This window comes from Lotus japonicus, chromosome 5, assembly GCF_012489685.1.
Source record: "Lotus japonicus ecotype B-129 chromosome 5, LjGifu_v1.2".
In the NCBI taxonomy this organism is placed as follows: domain Eukaryota; kingdom Viridiplantae; phylum Streptophyta; class Magnoliopsida; order Fabales; family Fabaceae; genus Lotus; species Lotus japonicus.
Genome location: NC_080045.1, coordinates 67,553,315 through 67,572,393, shown reverse-complemented (window position 1 = coordinate 67,572,393; position 19,079 = coordinate 67,553,315). Strand labels below are relative to the sequence as shown.

At 36.2% G+C, this 19,079-nt stretch overlaps 4 protein-coding genes across 9 annotated transcripts; 1 reads left to right on the top strand and 3 right to left on the bottom strand.

The window, feature by feature from the left end:
* The first annotated feature begins 24 nt into the window (after positions 1–24).
* Positions 25–3,030, top strand: LOC130716807 (CDP-diacylglycerol--glycerol-3-phosphate 3-phosphatidyltransferase 2-like). The gene is made up of 7 exons (XM_057566811.1): positions 25–465; positions 565–662; positions 768–818; positions 1,053–1,166; positions 1,865–1,921; positions 2,006–2,091; positions 2,413–3,030. Exons 1-7 carry the CDS (start codon positions 132–134, stop codon positions 2,531–2,533), a joined length of 861 nt encoding a protein of 286 aa, XP_057422794.1. The 5' UTR covers positions 25–131; the 3' UTR covers positions 2,534–3,030.
* Positions 3,031–3,193: 163 nt separating this feature from the next.
* On the bottom strand, positions 3,194–7,886 carry LOC130716805 (protein IN2-1 homolog B-like). Of its 4 annotated transcripts, none has more exons than XM_057566809.1 (10): positions 7,608–7,886; positions 7,419–7,490; positions 7,184–7,244; positions 4,823–4,909; positions 4,609–4,707; positions 4,420–4,519; positions 4,014–4,108; positions 3,805–3,912; positions 3,584–3,664; positions 3,194–3,498 (listed from the first exon to the last, which is right to left on the bottom strand). In XM_057566809.1, the coding sequence occupies exons 1-10, from the start codon at positions 7,817–7,819 to the stop codon at positions 3,487–3,489; spliced, it is 927 nt and encodes a 308-aa protein (XP_057422792.1). In that variant the 5' UTR covers positions 7,820–7,886; the 3' UTR covers positions 3,194–3,486. The 4 variants fall into 4 exon arrangements, 2 of the variants coding, with proteins under 2 accessions (XP_057422792.1, XP_057422793.1); XM_057566810.1 differs by having other exon boundaries at positions 4,014–4,090; positions 7,608–7,885; XR_009012173.1 differs by lacking the exons at positions 3,194–3,498; positions 3,584–3,664; positions 3,805–3,912; positions 4,014–4,108; positions 4,420–4,519 and adding an exon at positions 5,225–6,062 and having other exon boundaries at positions 4,656–4,707; positions 6,205–7,303; positions 7,608–7,663.
* A 1,048-nt stretch (positions 7,887–8,934) lies between these two features.
* LOC130720199 (probable protein phosphatase 2C 38) lies at positions 8,935–12,744 on the bottom strand. Of its 3 annotated transcripts, XM_057570820.1 has the most exons (6): positions 12,365–12,744; positions 12,047–12,108; positions 11,560–11,912; positions 10,691–11,058; positions 9,827–10,063; positions 8,935–9,318 (listed from the first exon to the last, which is right to left on the bottom strand). In XM_057570820.1, the coding sequence occupies exons 3-6, from the start codon at positions 11,885–11,887 to the stop codon at positions 9,094–9,096; spliced, it is 1,158 nt and encodes a 385-aa protein (XP_057426803.1). In that variant the 5' UTR covers positions 11,888–11,912; positions 12,047–12,108; positions 12,365–12,744; the 3' UTR covers positions 8,935–9,093. The 3 variants fall into 3 exon arrangements, with proteins under 3 accessions (XP_057426803.1, XP_057426801.1, XP_057426802.1); XM_057570818.1 differs by having other exon boundaries at positions 11,560–12,108; positions 12,365–12,743; XM_057570819.1 differs by lacking the exon at positions 12,047–12,108 and having other exon boundaries at positions 12,365–12,743.
* Positions 12,745–14,318: 1,574 nt separating this feature from the next.
* LOC130720151 (protein TONNEAU 1a-like) lies at positions 14,319–17,798 on the bottom strand. The gene is made up of 8 exons (XM_057570765.1): positions 17,612–17,798; positions 17,366–17,498; positions 16,866–16,954; positions 16,669–16,788; positions 15,046–15,179; positions 14,873–14,898; positions 14,634–14,790; positions 14,319–14,508 (listed from the first exon to the last, which is right to left on the bottom strand). The coding sequence occupies exons 1-8, from the start codon at positions 17,696–17,698 to the stop codon at positions 14,457–14,459; spliced, it is 798 nt and encodes a 265-aa protein (XP_057426748.1). The 5' UTR covers positions 17,699–17,798; the 3' UTR covers positions 14,319–14,456.
* Positions 17,799–19,079: the final 1,281 nt, after the last annotated feature.

Genomic DNA, 19,079 nt, shown 5'->3' with positions numbered 1-19,079 from the left:
TGGGGCGCGGAGCCCCATAGGGGGGGCCCCAAACCCAACTCCCCAGAAATATCCGTCACATTTGGCAGAACCGAAGAACATAGAAAGAAGAAGAAGAAGAAAGTGGCGTTCAGCTCAGTTCGGTTTTTCCGATGTCGACCCTGAAACTAAGCACCACTGCTGCTTCTATCTATGTCCGCTCAGCCACCACCAAATCCAAAACCCTCTTCTTCTCCCCAAACAGAACAACAACCATTCACGACCACCGCAGAACCACCCACGTGCCTCCCCTTTCCCCTAAACCACTCATAGGGTTCACTATTTGCAAAACCCCGTCGAGCTTTCTCACAAGGGCAGTCAGTTCCACAGTACCACCACAACCACACCCACCAGAGCCAGAGCCAGAGCCAGAGCCTTCCAAATTGCTTACCTTGCCCACAATTTTGACCCTTGGCCGTGTCGCCGCCGTGCCGCTTCTTGTTGCTAGTACGTTCATTTTTCACATTCTATTGTGTAGTTCTGATTAGTTATGGCATATACAAACACCATGACATTGGTTTTCTGATATCTTATCTTTATATGTAGCTTTCTATATGGATGGTTGGCGTGGAACAGCAGCTACTACAAGTATTTTCATCGCTGCTTCCGTTACCGATTGGCTTGATGGCTATATTGCTCGCAAGGTACTCACTCAAACTGAATTCAAACACCTACCCGACATTTTTTTTTCATTGTTCCATGTTTGAGAATGATGTTTATCACTTGTCTTTTCTTTATTTGCAATGCAGATGAAGTTAAAATCTTCATTTGGCGCATTCTTAGATCCTGTAGCGGACAAGGTACTCTTTGGCCTACTTGATGCTTATTGCTTACATACAAGAGTCTCTAAGTAATAACATGTTTGGATTAGCTTATTTTTTCTCAGAATCAATTTTGTCACCCATATACTTCTCTCACAATTGATTTTGGCTTTACAATAAATTGTAGAATGATTTGCAAACATAGTATAAGTGACATGTCAAAACCATGCTTTAGTTATTTTCTGGAAGTGAATGATTTTCTATTGAATGCAGCTTATGGTTGCTGCGACATTGGTTTTATTATGTACTAGACCTTTGGCTGTTGATGTTTTTGGACAAGCACCCTGGCTACTGACTCTCCCTTCGATTGCCATAATTGGTAGAGAGGTAATGTTCACTTAACCTTTTGCATCTGTGATTTCTATGGCATGCATTACTTAAAAGGTATTTGTTCACAGGGAACCTTATAAAGGGTCCTTCATTTCTCTGCCAAAATCATGCATCTTCATTGTTATGGATTCCTTATCCCTTCTCTCTGCTGTTATTTATTCTATGATGTTCAATTTGTAATGTGTCAATTGGCTCTTATTACATGAACTTGTCAAGACAGTGAATCTGAAGTTTCTTATAGCTGCCACAGAGTCAGAAATACCAATGATCATATTTTTCACATCATATAATGAACTGAACCTAGGTAAAGACAGGCTAAATAGCCAGTTTTCCCAAAAAGTAAAAACCATGCAAATGCAGTTGTTCATATATGAGTGTGAATGTCCTTTTAATGTGTGTGAAAGGAGAATTCAAATTTGGGATATCCTGTGGTTGACCTACTCTTCTGACCTATATAGCTTTGGAGGTGGACACTGTAATGGTCTAATTATGTCGAATATTGCTATCATGCATATTTACATACTTGTACATGCTTTGGAATGTTGATGATGTATCACTAAACAAAAAACATACTTGTATATGGTAAAGGAACCCTACTTTAATCTGTCTTTCCTTGTCTGAGTTACTGGCTTTGTAGTTTGTACTAGTGATCAAATCAGGTGTCTTATAGTTTTATCTTGTGACCTGCAAAATAGATAACCATGTCTGCAGTGAGAGAATGGGCTGCTTCGCAGGATAGTAAGCTCTTAGAGGTTGGTTTTACCTTTTATACCTGAATCACCTACTTGGTATTAGCGCACAGTTATGACCTTATATCATGAAACTTTGAATAATAGGCTGTTGCTGTAAATAATTTGGGGAAGTGGAAAACAGCCTCACAGATGACAGCATTAACCATCCTCCTTGCGACCCGGGACTGCAGGTATTCATCTTCTTTGTATTTAGCGGATGCTGTACTATTATCATTAGAATTTTTATGAAAAGGAAAGTTATATGCAAAAGTCATCTCTAGATGGGCTTATATTCGAGTTAACCTTTTGCTAATATCTTACTCTCAACTTTAGATATGCAATGCTTAGTCATATTTGCTTAGAGAAAGTTTCTTTGGGTGTGATTCTGAAGTTGTGTTCATTGTAAATTAAGTTACATGTTAAGTATTTATTTTGGCCCCCTCAATTTTAGTTCAAGCTCTGTTACCGTCTGATTGGGTCTTCTCGGTGTTTTCCCATTTTTTTCTTTTCAGTAATGGAGTAGCTGCCGTTGTAGCAGGGTCTGGTGTTGTTTTGCTTTATACTTCAGCAGGGCTTGCCATATGGTCGTTGGTTATATATATGAGGAAAATATGGAAGGTATTGCTGAGGTAGCGTGCTTGGTGCTCCATGTATTCACATACATCCATTTTTTTTGGGGGAGCTTCAATTCTCCCTAACATTTCTGTGTAAATGTAAATCTTAATTCTGCGCAATTTCCAACTCCACACAGCGCCATTTCTCCTATTCCTGAAAATTACTTGCTCACATTTTTGTCCTCAGTTACCTTGGTAAGAAAAAACAAAATAAGAAAGATCACTAGCCATGGCTAAACGTTAGAGCATTGATTTTGTTTTTGGCCCTAACTGCATTCTGGAGTCGTTGAAGGTTTGAGACCAGAGAAAATTCACAGGAGGAACTTATGTATGATTGTAGCTGACTTCCGGTATATTATTTGACATGTACAAAACATAAGTTAAATATGAATGTTTGAGTTACCCGCATGGTTAATGTATACTGCTATGGTTAATGTAAACTGCTATTTTACTTGTGCTCTTGTAAGTTGTAACTACTGTGTGAGCAGAAAGAGTTGATTCAGTATGATTTTTGCACTTCACTTGTAATTTAGGGTTTTATGATCTGGTATATAGTACGAAATGTTGATGGAACAGAAAATGTGGAAGTGAGCATCTGGAAGAACTCGACATGGACCCTTGTTGAACTCAACATAGCAATTTCTTCTATGCCGGTATCTTGAGATGTGATGCGCTTGCATTAACTCAAATAAAATACACTTATTTGATGGACTTCAGTACTATTACAAAAACATTAACAATGTACTTGGCTCTATTATAAAATTAGGTTCAAGATAATGAATAATGGCCATGCAAGTCACAATGACATCTTCACCTATCTGCATCAGTGGTTTATTATCTCGCATTAGCTGGATGATTATCTAGAGGTGGAAAGGAACCCCGTTCTGTGAAGATAGTGGAATTGACACTGGCTTTCTGTTTCTGATCAAATCGTGGCACTCTTTGTTCGAGCTGTGATGCCAAATTTTAGACTCATGGATTGCCCTATAGATAAGAACTGATCAATAAAAACACAGCAATTGTGAATTTAAATGAAGTAGGTGTTTAGTAAAGTCCAGTCTTATGGTACCAGGAAGCGCTTCTTGTAGCTTTCAACCAGCTCCTTCGGATCAGAACGAGTTACTTTGTAGCCATCAATGTTATTCATTCCCTGTAGCAATAATATAACTTCAATTCTTGAATGCAGCTTAGAAAACAAATTATGCAGGCCATGCTGAACTTGTAACATCATAGGCACATGTAGAGATACATGCATGAGTAAATAGAGAAGATTGTTATTCTATGACCTACATCAATCCACGCTGCCAGTTTAGGCCTTCCGCTTTTAATATCATAATTTTTCACTTCCATTAAAAATAATTGAAATCTTTCAATGAAAGGAGCATATGCTATATCCACCTGAAATTTACAGAAAATTTTGAACAGTTCAAATCATTGTGAAGATGGACAAGAGTACACTGTGCATTGTCTTTGCTATAAAGGAAGATAAGCATACTCACAAGACTGAATTGGCCAAGGAAGAAAGGCCCCTGATCATATTTGGAGAGAACAGTTTCGAGGTAATCAAATGCGGTCCCTAAAGTAATGTAAGGTGCTGAGTGATGTTACATAAACATAAAATCTTTAACAAAGAGCTCACATATCTTACCATTCATTCTTTCATCAATGGATCTCAGTGTCACTCTCTTTCTTAGTATTTAACATTTCTCTTAGATACCTTTTAATATGTTTGTTTCAAAAGCCATAATCACTTCTAAGCAGAAGCAGAAGAAGCTAGCTTCTGGGAGCAGAAGCTACTGAATTATCGTGCTTTGAATTTGAATTGTGTGCCACGACCAATACAAACACACTCTATACCACTATATATAAAACAACATCAAGAAAGCAAGTTCATCTTAATCTTACCAGCTTCAGTCACATCTTCTTTAAATGAAGATATAACTGTCTTGTAAAATGTACCAGCATAAGATATCAATTCTTCAGCAAACTCCTCATCATCAGGTCCCTGAGTTATTTATTAAACAGTTAACTTTTAGTCTAAAATTTGCTCCTGAAATAATTATCAAAAGTAAAGAAAAACAAATCACATCTTACACTTGGGAAAAGGGAGGGCCCTTCAAAGTGAGTATCAATATATTTAATGAGATCGAGACTCTCTCCTCTGACTTCATTATTGTGTTCAAGGGATGGAACCTGGATTTGGAAATATTATATCGAAACATTACTATTCAGAACGTGGTACACTAGAGGTTTTTCACGATAAATAAATGGCTTGGTTTTGGCGCAAAGGATAAGTATATCATATGACCTTGTTAGGTGGGTAGACTTTCTCCTTATACCAGGAAGGCCTATCTTGTAGATCAATAGGAACCAATTCTATCTGGTTCTGCAATCCCTGCAACCAAAAAACAAAAAGAAACAACTGTGATTATCGAATAAAGTATGAAAACCACATGCCAATGTAATTAGAGCATGTTTGGGTTAACATTTTCAAAGTTGATTGGTGATAGAATAAATTATGGTAAAAATGAGTTAAAGTGAAGTTATTTAGGTTTGAACATGTTAATGACAAAAGTGATTTTTACATGATAATTTTCTCAAATCCAGTTGTGACATCCCACAATTGATTATATCCAACGTGAAAGCTAGGATTTGTGACATCCCACAATTGATTGTTGGCTTAAAAGCAACCTTGGTCCCCCACGATTACCTTTTGCGTGCTAGTAGTCCCCCACAAAATTTAATTACACTTTAGAACCCTGACTATTAGCTCCGTTAGCAACTTTAGTTTTCCATCTAAAATCCGTCAAAAGTCTAACGATTCTCTCTCCTGTGGCACCTGACTAATGACGTGGCTGACAAATTGGAGAGAGAAAGGGCCACTCAAGTCATCACGTGCAAGTCACGTGACTCCATCACCTGCTTTCTTCCCCAACGGTCATCTTGTATTCCGGAACCCTAGAAAAGGGGGGAGAAGCCATTTTCGACCTCTGCAATTCATCGACAAGTAGCAAAATGTTCCTTTGTAACTTCCTTTGTAACTTTATTTTTCTGGTTCAGACTCTTCATTTTCAACTCTTCCAGATCCTCTTCTCTCAACTTCCTTTGTAACTTTATTTTTCTGGTTTCCAGTCACAACTTCACTCTCAGGCTCTACCACACTCTCCTCCCTCACAATTTCCACTTCAGGCTCTACAACCACTTCATCAATGACAACCTTGTTGCTTTGTACAGTTTCAATGTGGTCAACAAATATGTCCACTTTAGTTTGTCCTTTCACATCTTCCAAGAAGCACCTAATGTCAGCATCACAATTGAGTGGTCTCATCCCACTTGACCCAACAATAGTAGGGTGCTTATACCACAACCCTTTAAAGTTGGGATACCCCAAATTCTTCACAAGGTTACCCAACTCAATTGATGAAATCTCATCCATATCCCAGTCTTGGAGTACCTTACAATCCCCGTTCACATATGGGTCGGTTGGGTTAAAGGTCATTTTGCCCCCATGGAATACATTAATATCAGGCTTATGAGGCACAGTAGGTCTGAAACCAAAGAAAGCAATAGACAATATTCACAACAACCAACATCACAACATGACAAAAAAAAGTAATAATCTATAATGAAAGTGCACAACAACCACAGATTCAACGACATTGAGGTCAGAGAGGGGAATAAAATACTTACATAGCCACATGGTTTGTAGGAAGAGTGTCCCATAAAGCAAAAAGATTAGCTGTGCTCCTCTGAGGGACCACCGTTGTGCTTCTCTCAAGGAACACCGTCGTGCTTCTCTCAGGGACCACCTCCGGTTCCGGTTGACTTCGATTTTCGCTGAGACCACTACCATTATCGTTCTGCAACTTCGTTGGGTTATCCTTCTTCGAGGTTCTCTTCTTTGGAGTCCTCTTCCTTGCCATTTCAATTGTCGTCGTGCTTCTCGCAGGGATCGCCTTGAAACCTCGTTGCCTCCGTCAATGGAGAATGAACACTGCTTCTTTTTTCAGATTGGGGCAATTTTGGCCCCTAGGGTTCAATTTAGGGTGAAGGCAGGTGATGGAGTCACGTGACTTGCACGTGATGACTTGAGTGGCCCTTTCTCTCTCCAATTTGTCAGCCACGTCATTAGTCAGGTGCCACAGGAGAGAGAATCGTTAGATTTTTGACGGATTTTAGATGGAAAACTAAAGTTGCTAACGGAGCTAATAGTCAGGGTTCTAAAGTGCAATTAAATTTTGTGGGGGACTACTAGCACGCAAAAGGTAATCGTGGGGGACCAAAGTTGCTTTTAAGCCATGATTGTTTTCAAAAATTGATTATGGTTGTAAGGAATCAACTCTAACTCTTTGTAAACTTGGAACTAGTAGTAGATATACATCCAAACACATTCTTGGTAAGGTATCCAATTGTTTCTCAAGCTAACCTGGCCAATCCAGAGTGCCAAACAGTTAAATCCTAACACAAGACACACACAAATTCCATTGAATTTAACGTGGATCCACATTAAACTTAACATGTCAAAATCTTGCTTCTTCAATCCACGTTAAATTCAACGTGACAAATTATAGTTTTTCCATTAATATATTAAGATGTGTAAAATCACGTTTGCGGGTGTGTTTTTCCAAGAATAAGATAGGACAAGGTCACGGTGTGTTTTTTTAATAACCTTACAGTTACGGGTGATCCATACACGCTGAGCATAGGGGCATTGGTAAGAGATATACAACCTTCAACCACATGTCACCATAAACCAAAAAAGGAAGAGTTTCCATTATCAGATTCATATCTATAAGTAAAATGAAACAAACAAATAGAGTGAATAAACAAGAACAAACCAAAGCTTCCAAACATAAATACCAAATAAAACTTCCAATCCTTTCCTATTAAGAAAATTAACTTACCTCGCTGTTCCATCAAACAATGAAGGTGGAACTGAAGTAGAAGTAAGTGGTGGAGGCAGAACTTCTTCCACCCTTCATAACAGAAAGATAGCAAAACAAGTTAAGAAAGAAAAAGCCATAAAAATTCAGTGATTGTTTGGAAAGTTATTTGGTTTTGTCTGAGCAAACAAGCAAATAAACGAAACGTACCCAGTTGCCATAGCTATTAGTTTGGGAACCCTGCACATTTTTCTTTTAGCATTGAAGGACCGAAGCTGAAGCTTATGAAGTGAATATTCCAAATGGAAATGGGTGGTTGAGAATTTGATGGCATTGTTTTCACCGAAAGGAAGAGAACCTGGCATTGAACTTCGTCCTGAGAGTGAAAACACACCATGATTCATCGATGCAGCTGAGCTCATCTTCACTCTCTTGACAAGTTGGGTTCGCTCTGCCTCACGTTACTCTTCAATTGGATTAGTCTTCAACAGGTAAATAATCTTTTTTTTTTAGCTTTTTATTCCTTTAATTATTTTTGGTGAATTATATTTAATCTACATAAATTTTTCAAGTAAAGAATCTATTTATTTCCATGCAATAATATTTTTTTTTTCAAATGCAAACTATTAAAAATTAATCTATATAATTCCATCGTTTTATTTATGTTTTAAATATAATTAGTGAAAGTTCATCATCTAACAATTTACCAATAATTTTGTTCACTTAGAATACGTTTGTTCAAACATTTACTCAAAATTCCACCATTACCTAAATGTACTTGTCACAATAAATTGTATGATAATTTCATAAATCACTTGCTCATTCTACGACCCTCATTCTACTTTCACATTTGTGCAACTTATTCCTATAGTTCCCATAAATTTTATATATATATTTACTCTCACTTTTTTCTTCAATCATATTTTCAACCACTTTCTCTTTTCTATCTCTTTCTTCTTTTTCCTACCACATTATTCATTAGATGCCATACTTTTATCTGTTTTTCTTTATTCCTATCCTTCTATAAGTCGGGGGTGGAAAGAGTGTGCATGATTTTTTTTACCCTAAATTTCTTATGTTAGTCTTTCTATCCAATTTTATCAACCACATTAATGACAATTTGAAATACTAACTTCTATTACAGAGCTTCACAATCAGGTAGCCAAGGTGATTTGAATAAAACTTATGCAAGTCTTGGTCGGAATTTAGTTTTTGAACACTGGTGACAAAATTAAGTTGTGTTGTGTTAAATTGTTATTGAGTAATGTATAGAAGTTTGTCAAAGAACATTGAAAAACCTCACACATCTGTTATTCAGTTAGGCCCTGCCTCAAGTGTAATGTCTTCTTTGGAATTCATGCTGAGAAGAATTGATGAAAGAACCAAACAAGGTACGTAAAAAGTTTGGTGGAAAAGGTAAAGAATATAAGTGTAAAAGAGAGGAAATTCATTCTTAAAACTATTATCCCAGATAAGGGACTATGAGGGGGAGGAAATTTACATTTAGATGATAAATTAAAGTGATGGTGGGTGTGGGTTCAAGTGGAAAAATTCTCTCCATTCCAACTAATAACATGTTTGTATCAACTTTTCTTTCCTCAAAATTAATTCTGACACTCATAAGCTACTTACAGAAGCTTCTGCCAGAATTAATTTTTCCTTTAGAATCAATTGTACAAGAATTTCCAAATATGCACTAAGTATTCAAACCAAAATCACCACCTCCTTTGATAGAAATGGTGGGACAACGTGAATTACAATGGCTAATTAGATGTGAATCGAGATACAAAACTATAACCGTGATGTCATCATGGAAATGTCTCCTCACCCCACGTTCAATCTTTTGCAAGTCTGAGTATCTCATTTCTCTTTTCTTCGCAGCTTCACAAATTGCAGCTTTGACAAGTTTCTTGGCTACTCCCTGCACGTGTACACAGTAATCAGAATCATATGTTCCAAAAGGGGTTCATACAAATAATTACACTTAGATCAGTGAGCTATATCCTCTCCAATAACATGATATCGACCGTCCAAAATATGTTCAGAAAAATTAAAAAAAAAATTGGAAGATCTTTCACCAGTGATGATTTCACCGTAGAAGATCCAGACCCCCTAGATCAACCATGTAAAATTGATACAATGTTCTAGTGCATGTTTGTATATCCTTTCCATTCAATGGAAAAGTAGTAAAATTAACTTTCAAAGCCAATCCAACAAAAAAATTCTTCAGTAAAAACACTCTAATACTATGTTTGGATATATGTTGGCACCTGTGCAAACGGATATTAGCATACAAACACATGCTAACAGATAATCAAACATGCACTAAATGAACATTAAAAATATATTAGAAGAGGTTTTTGTAGATGCAGAAATAACATGAGAGCTGACAGAAATGCAAAACAAGCTCATCTGAAATAGAATCCTACATTACGTGGACAGCTCTGGACAAGATCAACTGCTTCTTGATTGCTCATGTGCTCCCATAATCCATCGGATGCAAATATAAGAAATTGATCTTGAGGATGGAGTTTATGCACTAGGACTGTTGGTTCAGCCTTAAGGATTGGCTGTTCAAACGGTTCTGGGAGTCGAAATTTTGACAGTAGTGGTTCTTTGTTAAACTCCGCCTTCTTTAGATAGGCGTCACCAAGGGATCTTGAAACCTACAATGCAAATGAACAATCTGGTCAATAAAACTTTTCAGCTTCATCAACCTGGCTGTGCCCTTAATTTTCTTTGCATAGAAGAACATATATAATAAGATTTACAAGTAAATCACAAGTTAGTTCCTATAAAAGTTTCCTGGGAGCAAACATGCAACACTAAAGTTCCTTTCAATGTACTTGCAGGGAATTTTCAAAGAAAGCTTTAGTAACACAAATACAATCAAAGAAAGAGAGAGAGGGGGGGGGGGGGGGGGAATAAAGAAACTAGGCCAATAATAACTCTAGAGCCACAATCATCATACACTCATTCAAACTACTAACATATTCATGAGTATTATTCATATAACTATATCCTATGACATTTCCCTGAGTTCAGGGAATTTCTAAATTCACACAACAAGGAATCTGACTTGTTCAATCAAAAAACGGACAACTCAAATTTTAAGCTTATCTCTGTCGTCCGATCTTGATGAAATAATGAGCTGACCATTCTTAATTGTACGGTTTAGATTCCTTGACTACGTGAATGTATGAGCCGTGACTGCATGGAACCCAAATCCTCTGGGATTTGTGTCTTACATGAACAGAGAATATGAAACTTGAGATGAAGGTTCTAAAAATCACCTGAATCAGACCCTTCACACGCCAGACCTTGTGTTTCATCACAACAATCTGCGGATCATGAGGGTGCAATGAGCGTAACTCGTCTCTGACAGATTCAAAGCTAGCATTGTGCTCATAGGATAATTGAACTGCTTTAATCTCTTTTGTAGCCTCATCCATTCTACCTAAAACTGCACGAGAATCTCCTGAATTTGCAACATAGAGCTCCCCACTATATATTATGCCTACCAAACAGCAAGATCCAACCGATGCTAACTGTGGCTTGAGTAGCCACTGCTTCTTTACCAGAGAAAGAAATTCTTCTTCTGTTGCCATGAATGCTTTATTGATAACATCAGATGACATTCCCTGATTTTCTGAAGTGAATTCTGCATTAAGAAAAAAGAATCAAAAGATTAAAAATTTCAAATACCATAAATATCTTGAGCAATAGACAATAACAAGCATACCATAAAAAATGTGCTTTCAGAAAGATGCGAACTGCGAAGTAAAGAATCAAAAGATCCAATTAATTGTTTTACAAGGTTATTATCATTCCATCAACCAAATACTACCCCAAACCTTATCCCATTAACTGGTCAGTTATAGTGATTGAATGATATCAAAAATCTAAATTTCAATAAATCCACTAACTATGATCTTTTTTAAGTGGGACATGATCCTTACTAGTGGGAAAAAAGGGAAAAAACTCTAATTTAAGGAAGACATTTCTGTAAAACAACACGAATTCAAAATTGTGATAAAATTATGATGATGAGAACAAAGAGCAATCTATCTGCTTAAACAATAATTCTGCCCTTGAAGTGTGAAAAGAAAACCCAATAGCAAAACTATGCATGTTGCAGGGTGAAGAAAGAATAACAACTTACTCTTGATATTTTTATATAGACGGTCATTGATAAACCGAGAGGCTTCTGGACCTCCATGCCCATCATATACACCAACAAAAGTTCCTTGAGGACTTCCTACATGTGAGCTCATGGGACCTGATTCAAGTTGGCTGTGATCCTCCAACAAATTGTTTGCTTGAACAACCGCCATTGAGAATTCACCACTCGCGTGTCTTCCTGAATCTTTATACCACAACAAACCATCAAAACGTCCACTTGCATCCCCGTTCCTACTAGAACTTCCACTATCATCATCAAATGGTCTCCAACAGGGTGAAACAATTCGCCTAATTGTAGCTGATACCATGTCTTACATAGTCTTACCCACACAACTGAGCAACAAATAATTCATCAAAATAAAAGTCAATTACAATATAAAAATGCCTAGCTTCCTATCTACACCATCTACGTAACCGAGCCCAAGTCACAAATTCCAAAAATCAAATGCCTACTAAGGAATACTGACACCATAATATGTGAACATCAAAGACGTAATTGGCAAAAGACGTAATTGGCAATGTCCCAAACCTGCATGAGGATTTGAGATCAAAATCAATAGAGACCCCATCAAAGTTTTATGTATCAAATCATTACAAAATGCAGGTTTCATCAAATACCATCAAAGGTTATCTATCAAATCATTAAAAATGCAGGTTTCATCAAACATTATGCAATAAGCAAGTGGCTTAACAACATTTAATGACAGAAGGGCAGCTCTTGAAATTGCTCAATCAATGGGACATGTTGAAACCATATACAACTTGAAGAGATATTTCCATCTTACCTTAGATAGATATGCTGGGAAATTTAGCACTTTGATAACTCCTGGTGCATTAAAAACCCACTATTATTATCCTCGTATTGATGATGTTGATTAAGGTTTGAAGATGGAAAAGGGTGTCAGAAAGTTGAAGCCTTGATCTGTAGATTTGGAAGGTGACAGGGCTTTTGGGGGAAATTGGTATAAATTTCCCTTTTTCCTTAACCCTTTGTATCAACAATCCATAAAAAGGAATCACAACAAAAAAAAATGACTCGGTTTAGTTTGGACTTGGTGGTGGGGGAATTTCCAAAGGGCTTTTGGCTTTTGGGGTTGGTTGGCAGTTTTGGTTTACTAAATTTTTATTTGCCTTGGTGGGATTTTGACTTTGACTTCCAACTAACCACCATTTTAGGCAACGTTTCCTCATCATTCCTTTCTCCTTAAAATAGAACATTGAAATTGAAACTCCATTCTATTCGGACCATGTAACCAACACAGGATCTCACTCTCCTATGTTGTTTCCTATTTTTAACAATCTTGGACTCTTCTCTTGACTCCATGAGTCAAGACAAAAAACTAGTCTCAACGTTAAGATTTATGACATGAATAATGAATGAATATGTACAAGTTTTTTGTTTTTTCTGACGTCAATGTAAAAGTTTATTTACAAGTTGAGTTGAAATCCTGAACTATGATGAAAGACTTTACTGATTACTAATAATTTACCAGAGGACGAAAATAAGAATCATCAACATACCTCACTGTTAAGACTTTATGAAATTGAGAACACTTCCTTTATTCTAATCCTCCACTCCTCACTGTTTCGTTTGCCCTAATACTTTTGATTGCTACTTCAATGCTCATCTCAATTGGAATAATCTCCTTTAGAAAATTAGAGATGCTATATTCCTTTTAATATTCTTTTATAGGGATGGAAGTACATCATGTTAATGTTGCCAATAAGGGCCTACGAACATCAGATTTAGACCGGGTTAGACTAAATTTTAGACCGGGCTAGACTAAATTAATAAATAGGCAAGGTTTAAGGTTTTTTTTAAAAGTTCATTTCAAAAAAAATGTTTTTTATTAGTTTTTTTAATTAAGAATGTCAGACTTAACCACTTTGAAAACCTTGTCAGCTTAGTAAATGTCGTAGTATAACATGTCTTTAAACATGCTATTAGGCAAGGTAAGGTGAGACTTCCAAAAATATTAAGTTCATTCCTAAAAAAAACAGCCTACAATAAGGTAGTATATTCTAACATTTAAAGTTTTTTTTATACTACATTTAATCCTAACTTTTTTTAGATGACCTTTAATCCTAACTTTAAAATGTCTATTTAACTAATTTTTTCAAATTCACCCTTAGTATTTTATGCTTCATATTCAATTCTCTACCACTTAGCTATGAATTTATTTAAAATTTTCTAACGAAGAGTAACATTTGTCTTAAAAAAAATTAAGACTATTAATTAATCTTAGCTAACTTCTTTTTAGTTAAATGTTACTTGTATGGAAACATACGGAACACAACATCTTGTAATTGCTATATAGATTGAGATAGAACTCCATAAAACAACAGCATTTAAGGGCATGTTAATCTATCTCAAATCTGATTACCCTCTATCGAAGAGAGAAATATTAAATGAGTAGGCACAATGGAACAAATAAAAAAAATCCTCTGAAAGCAAAATCAGGACACATTATAACGCCGAAGGATCTATTGATGACTCATAATAACACCGAGATATAGTTGCAACACCGAGATATAGTTGCAGTAGTACTGTCAAAGCAATACAATAGAACCCACGATCACGAACCTAAAAAGGAGGCCTTGAAACTTGAATTCAAGCTTTCACTAGATGCTGGAAATTATAAGGCACTTATTAATTTTGCAAACACGTGTTGACATTATCGACACACTCAAGATAAAATTCTCAAATATTAGCCAAACGAAAACATTAGAGAAATAAGCTTATAGAAAACACTAAATCATATCACTATTAAACGATCTTACATAAAATATGGCTCATTCAATCATCACCAAAAGCAGAAAAATTCAGAATACACAATAAAATACAACGGAAGACTGATTATGCAAGCAAATCTGTCCCTACGCAAGATCAGCCCTGCCATCATCCTCATTGATTCCATCACCAGCATGTCTGCAACAGCAAAGAATTGTAAATAAAAAATTACTATAGTAGAAATTCTATCAGAACCAACCATTGAGATTATGAATGGTTTGTGCGTAGTCACAAAGGAACATCAGAATGGTATCAAAACGAACCGCCAAGATGATGTTAGATTCCGAGCTTTTCTGTCCAACTGAAGATTTTCCAAAGCAGTTGAAGCTTGAATTACATCATCAGGAAGCTCATCACTGTCATATCGCCAATTGTACTCATCCTTCCTGTATGAAGACGTGGAGGATCCTCCTCTTCTATCTGAATGCTAGAGTGTAAATAAAAGGAATTTTCCAGCACTCAAAAAAAGTTAAGGTAAAAGTTAATTACAGGAAACACCCACCAGATGCCTGAGATGAAGGAACAGCCCTACAAAAAAAAACAATTGTTGTCACTTAAAAAAATTCTACTGAGAATTGAACAGAATGTTGTAGGAAACAAGTAAAGAGAACAAGAGTAAGGTAATGTTAGTTAGATCAACTTGTAGAATGAAGAGAAATGAGGTCAGCTATGCACCTTCCTAGTGGAGGTAAGCCACCAGCAACAGACGATGAAGAATGCCTTCGCACGGTCCGTGATTCCGAATTTGGCAAAGGCTCTGCTTCTGAAGTGGTAAATCTCCTACCACTAGCTCTTGCTTGTGATAAGTTCTACAAAAGCATATTCACCATAAGATTAATCAGTAGTCCGTATATGTTTCCAGAAGTTCTAATATAATAACAAAGCTTTACATAAGAAATAGTCTACCAAAAGTCTGAAATCATTAATTTATTACATTGCCCATGACAGATGACAATTTCTCCAACACATTTTCATCAACAAAAAGTAACAACTACCTGTACAGTTCTAAGCAAACATCCGATTTCTTCATTTCTCTTTCTGCACATTATCTTGTAGAGATAGTCATGTGGGTGCATCCACGCAACCACAGTAACAACCAAGGTTCTTTAAAATTACCACAAAATCAGGCTATAATAGCCTATAGGTCATTCAATCCAGGCAGCCTTTTTTCATGCAATGTGTGCTATAAAATTTCAATGTCCTTTTTAACAATTGTGAAAAATATCAAGCCAGACTCTAGCCAGTTAAACATCGCTGTCTCCTCAACCTCAAGTACAAATCTACAATCAATAGTTTCCCTTCCTTAATCTCAAACTATGAACTGTCAAGTTTCAAATTTCAATATTTCACATCGAAATTTCTTAGGAGCATGTTTGGATTGGTGGGTTGGGTTGGAATGGAAGGGAAGGGAATGCAATGGAATGAGTTTATATACTAATCTTCAGATTGTTAAAAGATGGATGAAATGGAATGGAACCAGTGACATCTATTCCACTTCACTCTGTCACTTGCCCTATTTTTCTTTCCCTCCAATTTAAGGGAAATGGGATTGAATCATTTATTACTTTATTATTATAATTACAAGATTACTGTTTGCATATTAGATTAAAATTTTACTTAATTATGCAGAGAGAAAATAATAATATTAAAAATATAACTTGGGAAATTTATAAAGGTATAATAAATAAAAATTAGTGTTTTCAAAGAAAGGGTAATATAAGAACGAACAATTTAAAACCCACTCCATTCCGTCCATTACCCATGAGATGGAGTGGAAACTTTATTCCATTCTATTGCAAAATACCCAAACAATGGAACTTGTTAGCGTTCCATTTTGTTCTGTTTGGTTGCAATCTATTCCATTATGTTTCATTCCATCCCAATCTACCATCCAATCATAGCATGAAGTCATAATAAATCAACCTAAAGACCCTGTGGCATTCCTACATAACTCTAATGTAATAGGCTTTCGAGAAATCCAAACTGATGCTATCACACCAAAAGCAACATAGAACATAGGTTCAAAGAGACTAGTTCACAAGTTCTTTCATTCAATCTGCCAAGTGCTTGCTAGCTTGACCCCAGAACTATAAAATTTTAATAAAAGGTTTTGTCTAGGTTCAATCTAACAACCAAATAAAAGTGGGGCATATGCAATCCTAGACTCCTAAACATCAGAATCCAAAACACCAAACAAGAACAATTTAGCACAAAAACATATCAATAAATCTCAGCTAAAAAAAAGAAACATAATAAAGGCAGAAAGAATGATATCATGTGTGCAACTAATTGAAAAACCTCAAACTTCAAGAATCCTTCAAGCACATCCAAAAGTACAGGACTATCTCCGTTTCTGTTGAGATCGTATCCATTTTTGCTGCTAAATTCTTTTAACTCAGCCTTCCAAAAATCTTTTTCCTGAAAGAGAGTATATTCAGCCAAAGACAACATGATAATAAATAAATACTACGGAAGAATATGAACAGATCCATTACCAAATTACATTCTGGAAGATAAACTTTCAACGTGTGATTGAGCTGTGCCCAGTCAAGATATTCACAAATCAGTGCAGTAAGGAGTCTGCCTGCAGGGTAAATCCCAAAAAGGAAACACAGTTTAGAATGACGTGCGTTGCTTGATAGATTAAAATTCATAGAAATACAAGATTTCCAACATGCTACAAAACATAACCATCTCTAGAGACATAAAGCCAACGTCATTATCTCAACCCCATAACTAGCAAGTAGGTAGTGCAGAATACATGAACCGAAACGCAGGCCAGATCCGAGAAATCGAGGACAAAACAATATCTAGCCATAACCAAACCCACGTAATTCAAGCTCATTTACAATTTTGGTTAGATGCATATAACAATGGGAATCTTAGAACATAGATACAGAAATGCAGTTAAAGTAAGATAATTAATTAGAAAATTAGAGCATGAAAATATTGATAGAAAATTAGAATGAAGGAGAATTGTTCGTTACAAAGGGACCTGAAGGAGAAGCGTGAAGCTGTTTAGCTCGATCGTTGCAGCTACCGAGCAAAGCAGGAGGCAAACCCTGTTCCTTCTCGACGACCCGATCTTCCTCTTCAATGGCTTCAAACACACTCGCTCTGAGTTCAGCCTGAGAAAACAAAAACGAAGAGAAATTGATGGATCTGCGTTTTCAATTGGGGAAAAAGAGAGAAAACCCTAAAAAGAAGGAAATGAAATAAATGTTTGTTTGTTTGTTTGTACACGAATCCTTGCGAGAACGCCTTTCTTCTCAAGAGTGCGAGTCACGAGTGTTTTCAGGTCCATCATTTCTCTGGTGTAGTCATCCATTTCTCTCTTTTCCAATTGAAATTTCCACTGCTTGATGCTTCTTCTTCTTCTTCTTCTTTTTCTAATTTTCTTCTTCTTCTTCTGTGTATTAGTGTTGTGTGCGCCAAATGTTGATAAAATTATAGTATTAGAAAATTATTATTATGGGCCACCTCCCTTCTCTGCTTTCATGGCCCAGTTCTATTGTCCATTGCTTATTGGGCTATGATGACAAAAAACAAAAGGTTTGCATGTTTTGATTTAAAACTCAAACATATATTTGGCATTTCAAGCCTACACATGTTGTTCTTCCAAAATTCTAGCTAAATGATGATACTTTTGATGTTATGTGGTGTGCATGATCTTGAAGGATCTTTTGATATTATGGTGTAGCGTTGATATAATGGGAGAGGTACCTGCAAGATAGATTGATGCTCAAGTTAGTAAGTATTAGAGTGCATAGAGAGAAGCTTAAGGTTATAAATGAAGAATGAGATAAACGATCAATCATATAATGGTTAAATCCGCTCGATTGAGTATTACACAAGATAAAATACCCTTATGATTGTCCTAGCCGGCCAACATGGTATTCACTTAGTTGTGAAACTTTCGGACTGCTAATGATGATATTGGGCTAGTAGCCTTTTGAGCCGACCGGAACACATGCTAAATTTGGATCATCATAACATATTATAATATCATGTAATCATGTGAAGATTTTATATAAATTTTTATCTAAATGAATATTTTTAAGGTAACACTGAATTAAAATACATGAGAATCATGATCCTTAGTTATACTATAAATTGGTGCTATATGAAATGAAATCATCAACAATAAAATTCCCTACTGAATTGATGCTTTCCACTTTGTTAGTATGTTGCTTTCTGTCATTGAGATCTCCTTTTCTTTATTCTTAATCTCATCTCAAGTGAATATGAATTTAAAAAGTAATAGCTAAGATATGTAATAATACTTTTAAAATTCCCTTTCTTGTCGTAAAGGGAACTTGTTATATGAAAAAGAATCTGTGGTGTAGGTGTTGTGCACAAGAATGCTTAAACAATATGAAGAATGATCATCAGTAAAAACGACACCATCCATCCCTATTCAAGCATGATCAGTAGAGCTGGGTAAATGGGTCGAAGTCCGCGGGTCGGCCCGCGAACTAGTGCGGGCTATAGTCCGAAAAATAGAGGATCTCTAAAATGTGGGCTTGCGCGGGGCGGGCCTACGGGGGCAAAAAAGGGGTAAGAGAGGCCAAAGTCCGCGGACAGTATAAATTCAGATAGCTTGTCATTGTGCTGTGACTTTTAGCATTTTAAAATCAATTTTGCTTTTATCAAAATCAATTATGAAATAATAAATGAAATGGTTGTGAACTGTGAAGGATTCACATAAT

Coding starts and splice junctions, on each gene's coding strand:
- LOC130716807 (XM_057566811.1), top strand. CDS start 132: ATGTCGACCCTGAAACTAAGCACCACTGCTGCTTCTATCTATGTCCGC. Junction 466..564: donor CGTGCCGCTTCTTGTTGCTA/GTACGTTCATTT, acceptor CTTTATATGTAG/CTTTCTATATGGATGGTTGG. Junction 2,092..2,412: donor CTTGCGACCCGGGACTGCAG/GTATTCATCTTC, acceptor TTTTCTTTTCAG/TAATGGAGTAGCTGCCGTTG.
- LOC130716805 (XM_057566809.1), bottom strand. CDS start 7,819: ATGAGCTCAGCTGCATCGATGAATCATGGTGTGTTTTCACTCTCAGGA. Junction 3,913..4,013: donor TCCTTGGCCAATTCAGTCTT/GTGAGTATGCTT, acceptor TGTAAATTTCAG/GTGGATATAGCATATGCTCC. Junction 3,665..3,804: donor AACTGGCAGCGTGGATTGAT/GTAGGTCATAGA, acceptor TTATTGCTACAG/GGAATGAATAACATTGATGG.
- LOC130720199 (XM_057570820.1), bottom strand. CDS start 11,887: ATGGTATCAGCTACAATTAGGCGAATTGTTTCACCCTGTTGGAGACCA. Junction 11,059..11,559: donor TCTATATAAAAATATCAAGA/GTAAGTTGTTAT, acceptor TTCTTAATGCAG/AATTCACTTCAGAAAATCAG. Junction 9,319..9,826: donor TCCAGAGCTGTCCACGTAAT/GTAGGATTCTAT, acceptor GTACACGTGCAG/GGAGTAGCCAAGAAACTTGT.
- LOC130720151 (XM_057570765.1), bottom strand. CDS start 17,698: ATGGATGACTACACCAGAGAAATGATGGACCTGAAAACACTCGTGACT. Junction 14,899..15,045: donor GGCTTACCTCCACTAGGAAG/GTGCATAGCTGA, acceptor TTTTTTTTGTAG/GGCTGTTCCTTCATCTCAGG. Junction 14,509..14,633: donor AATCTAACATCATCTTGGCG/GTTCGTTTTGAT, acceptor TTGCTGTTGCAG/ACATGCTGGTGATGGAATCA.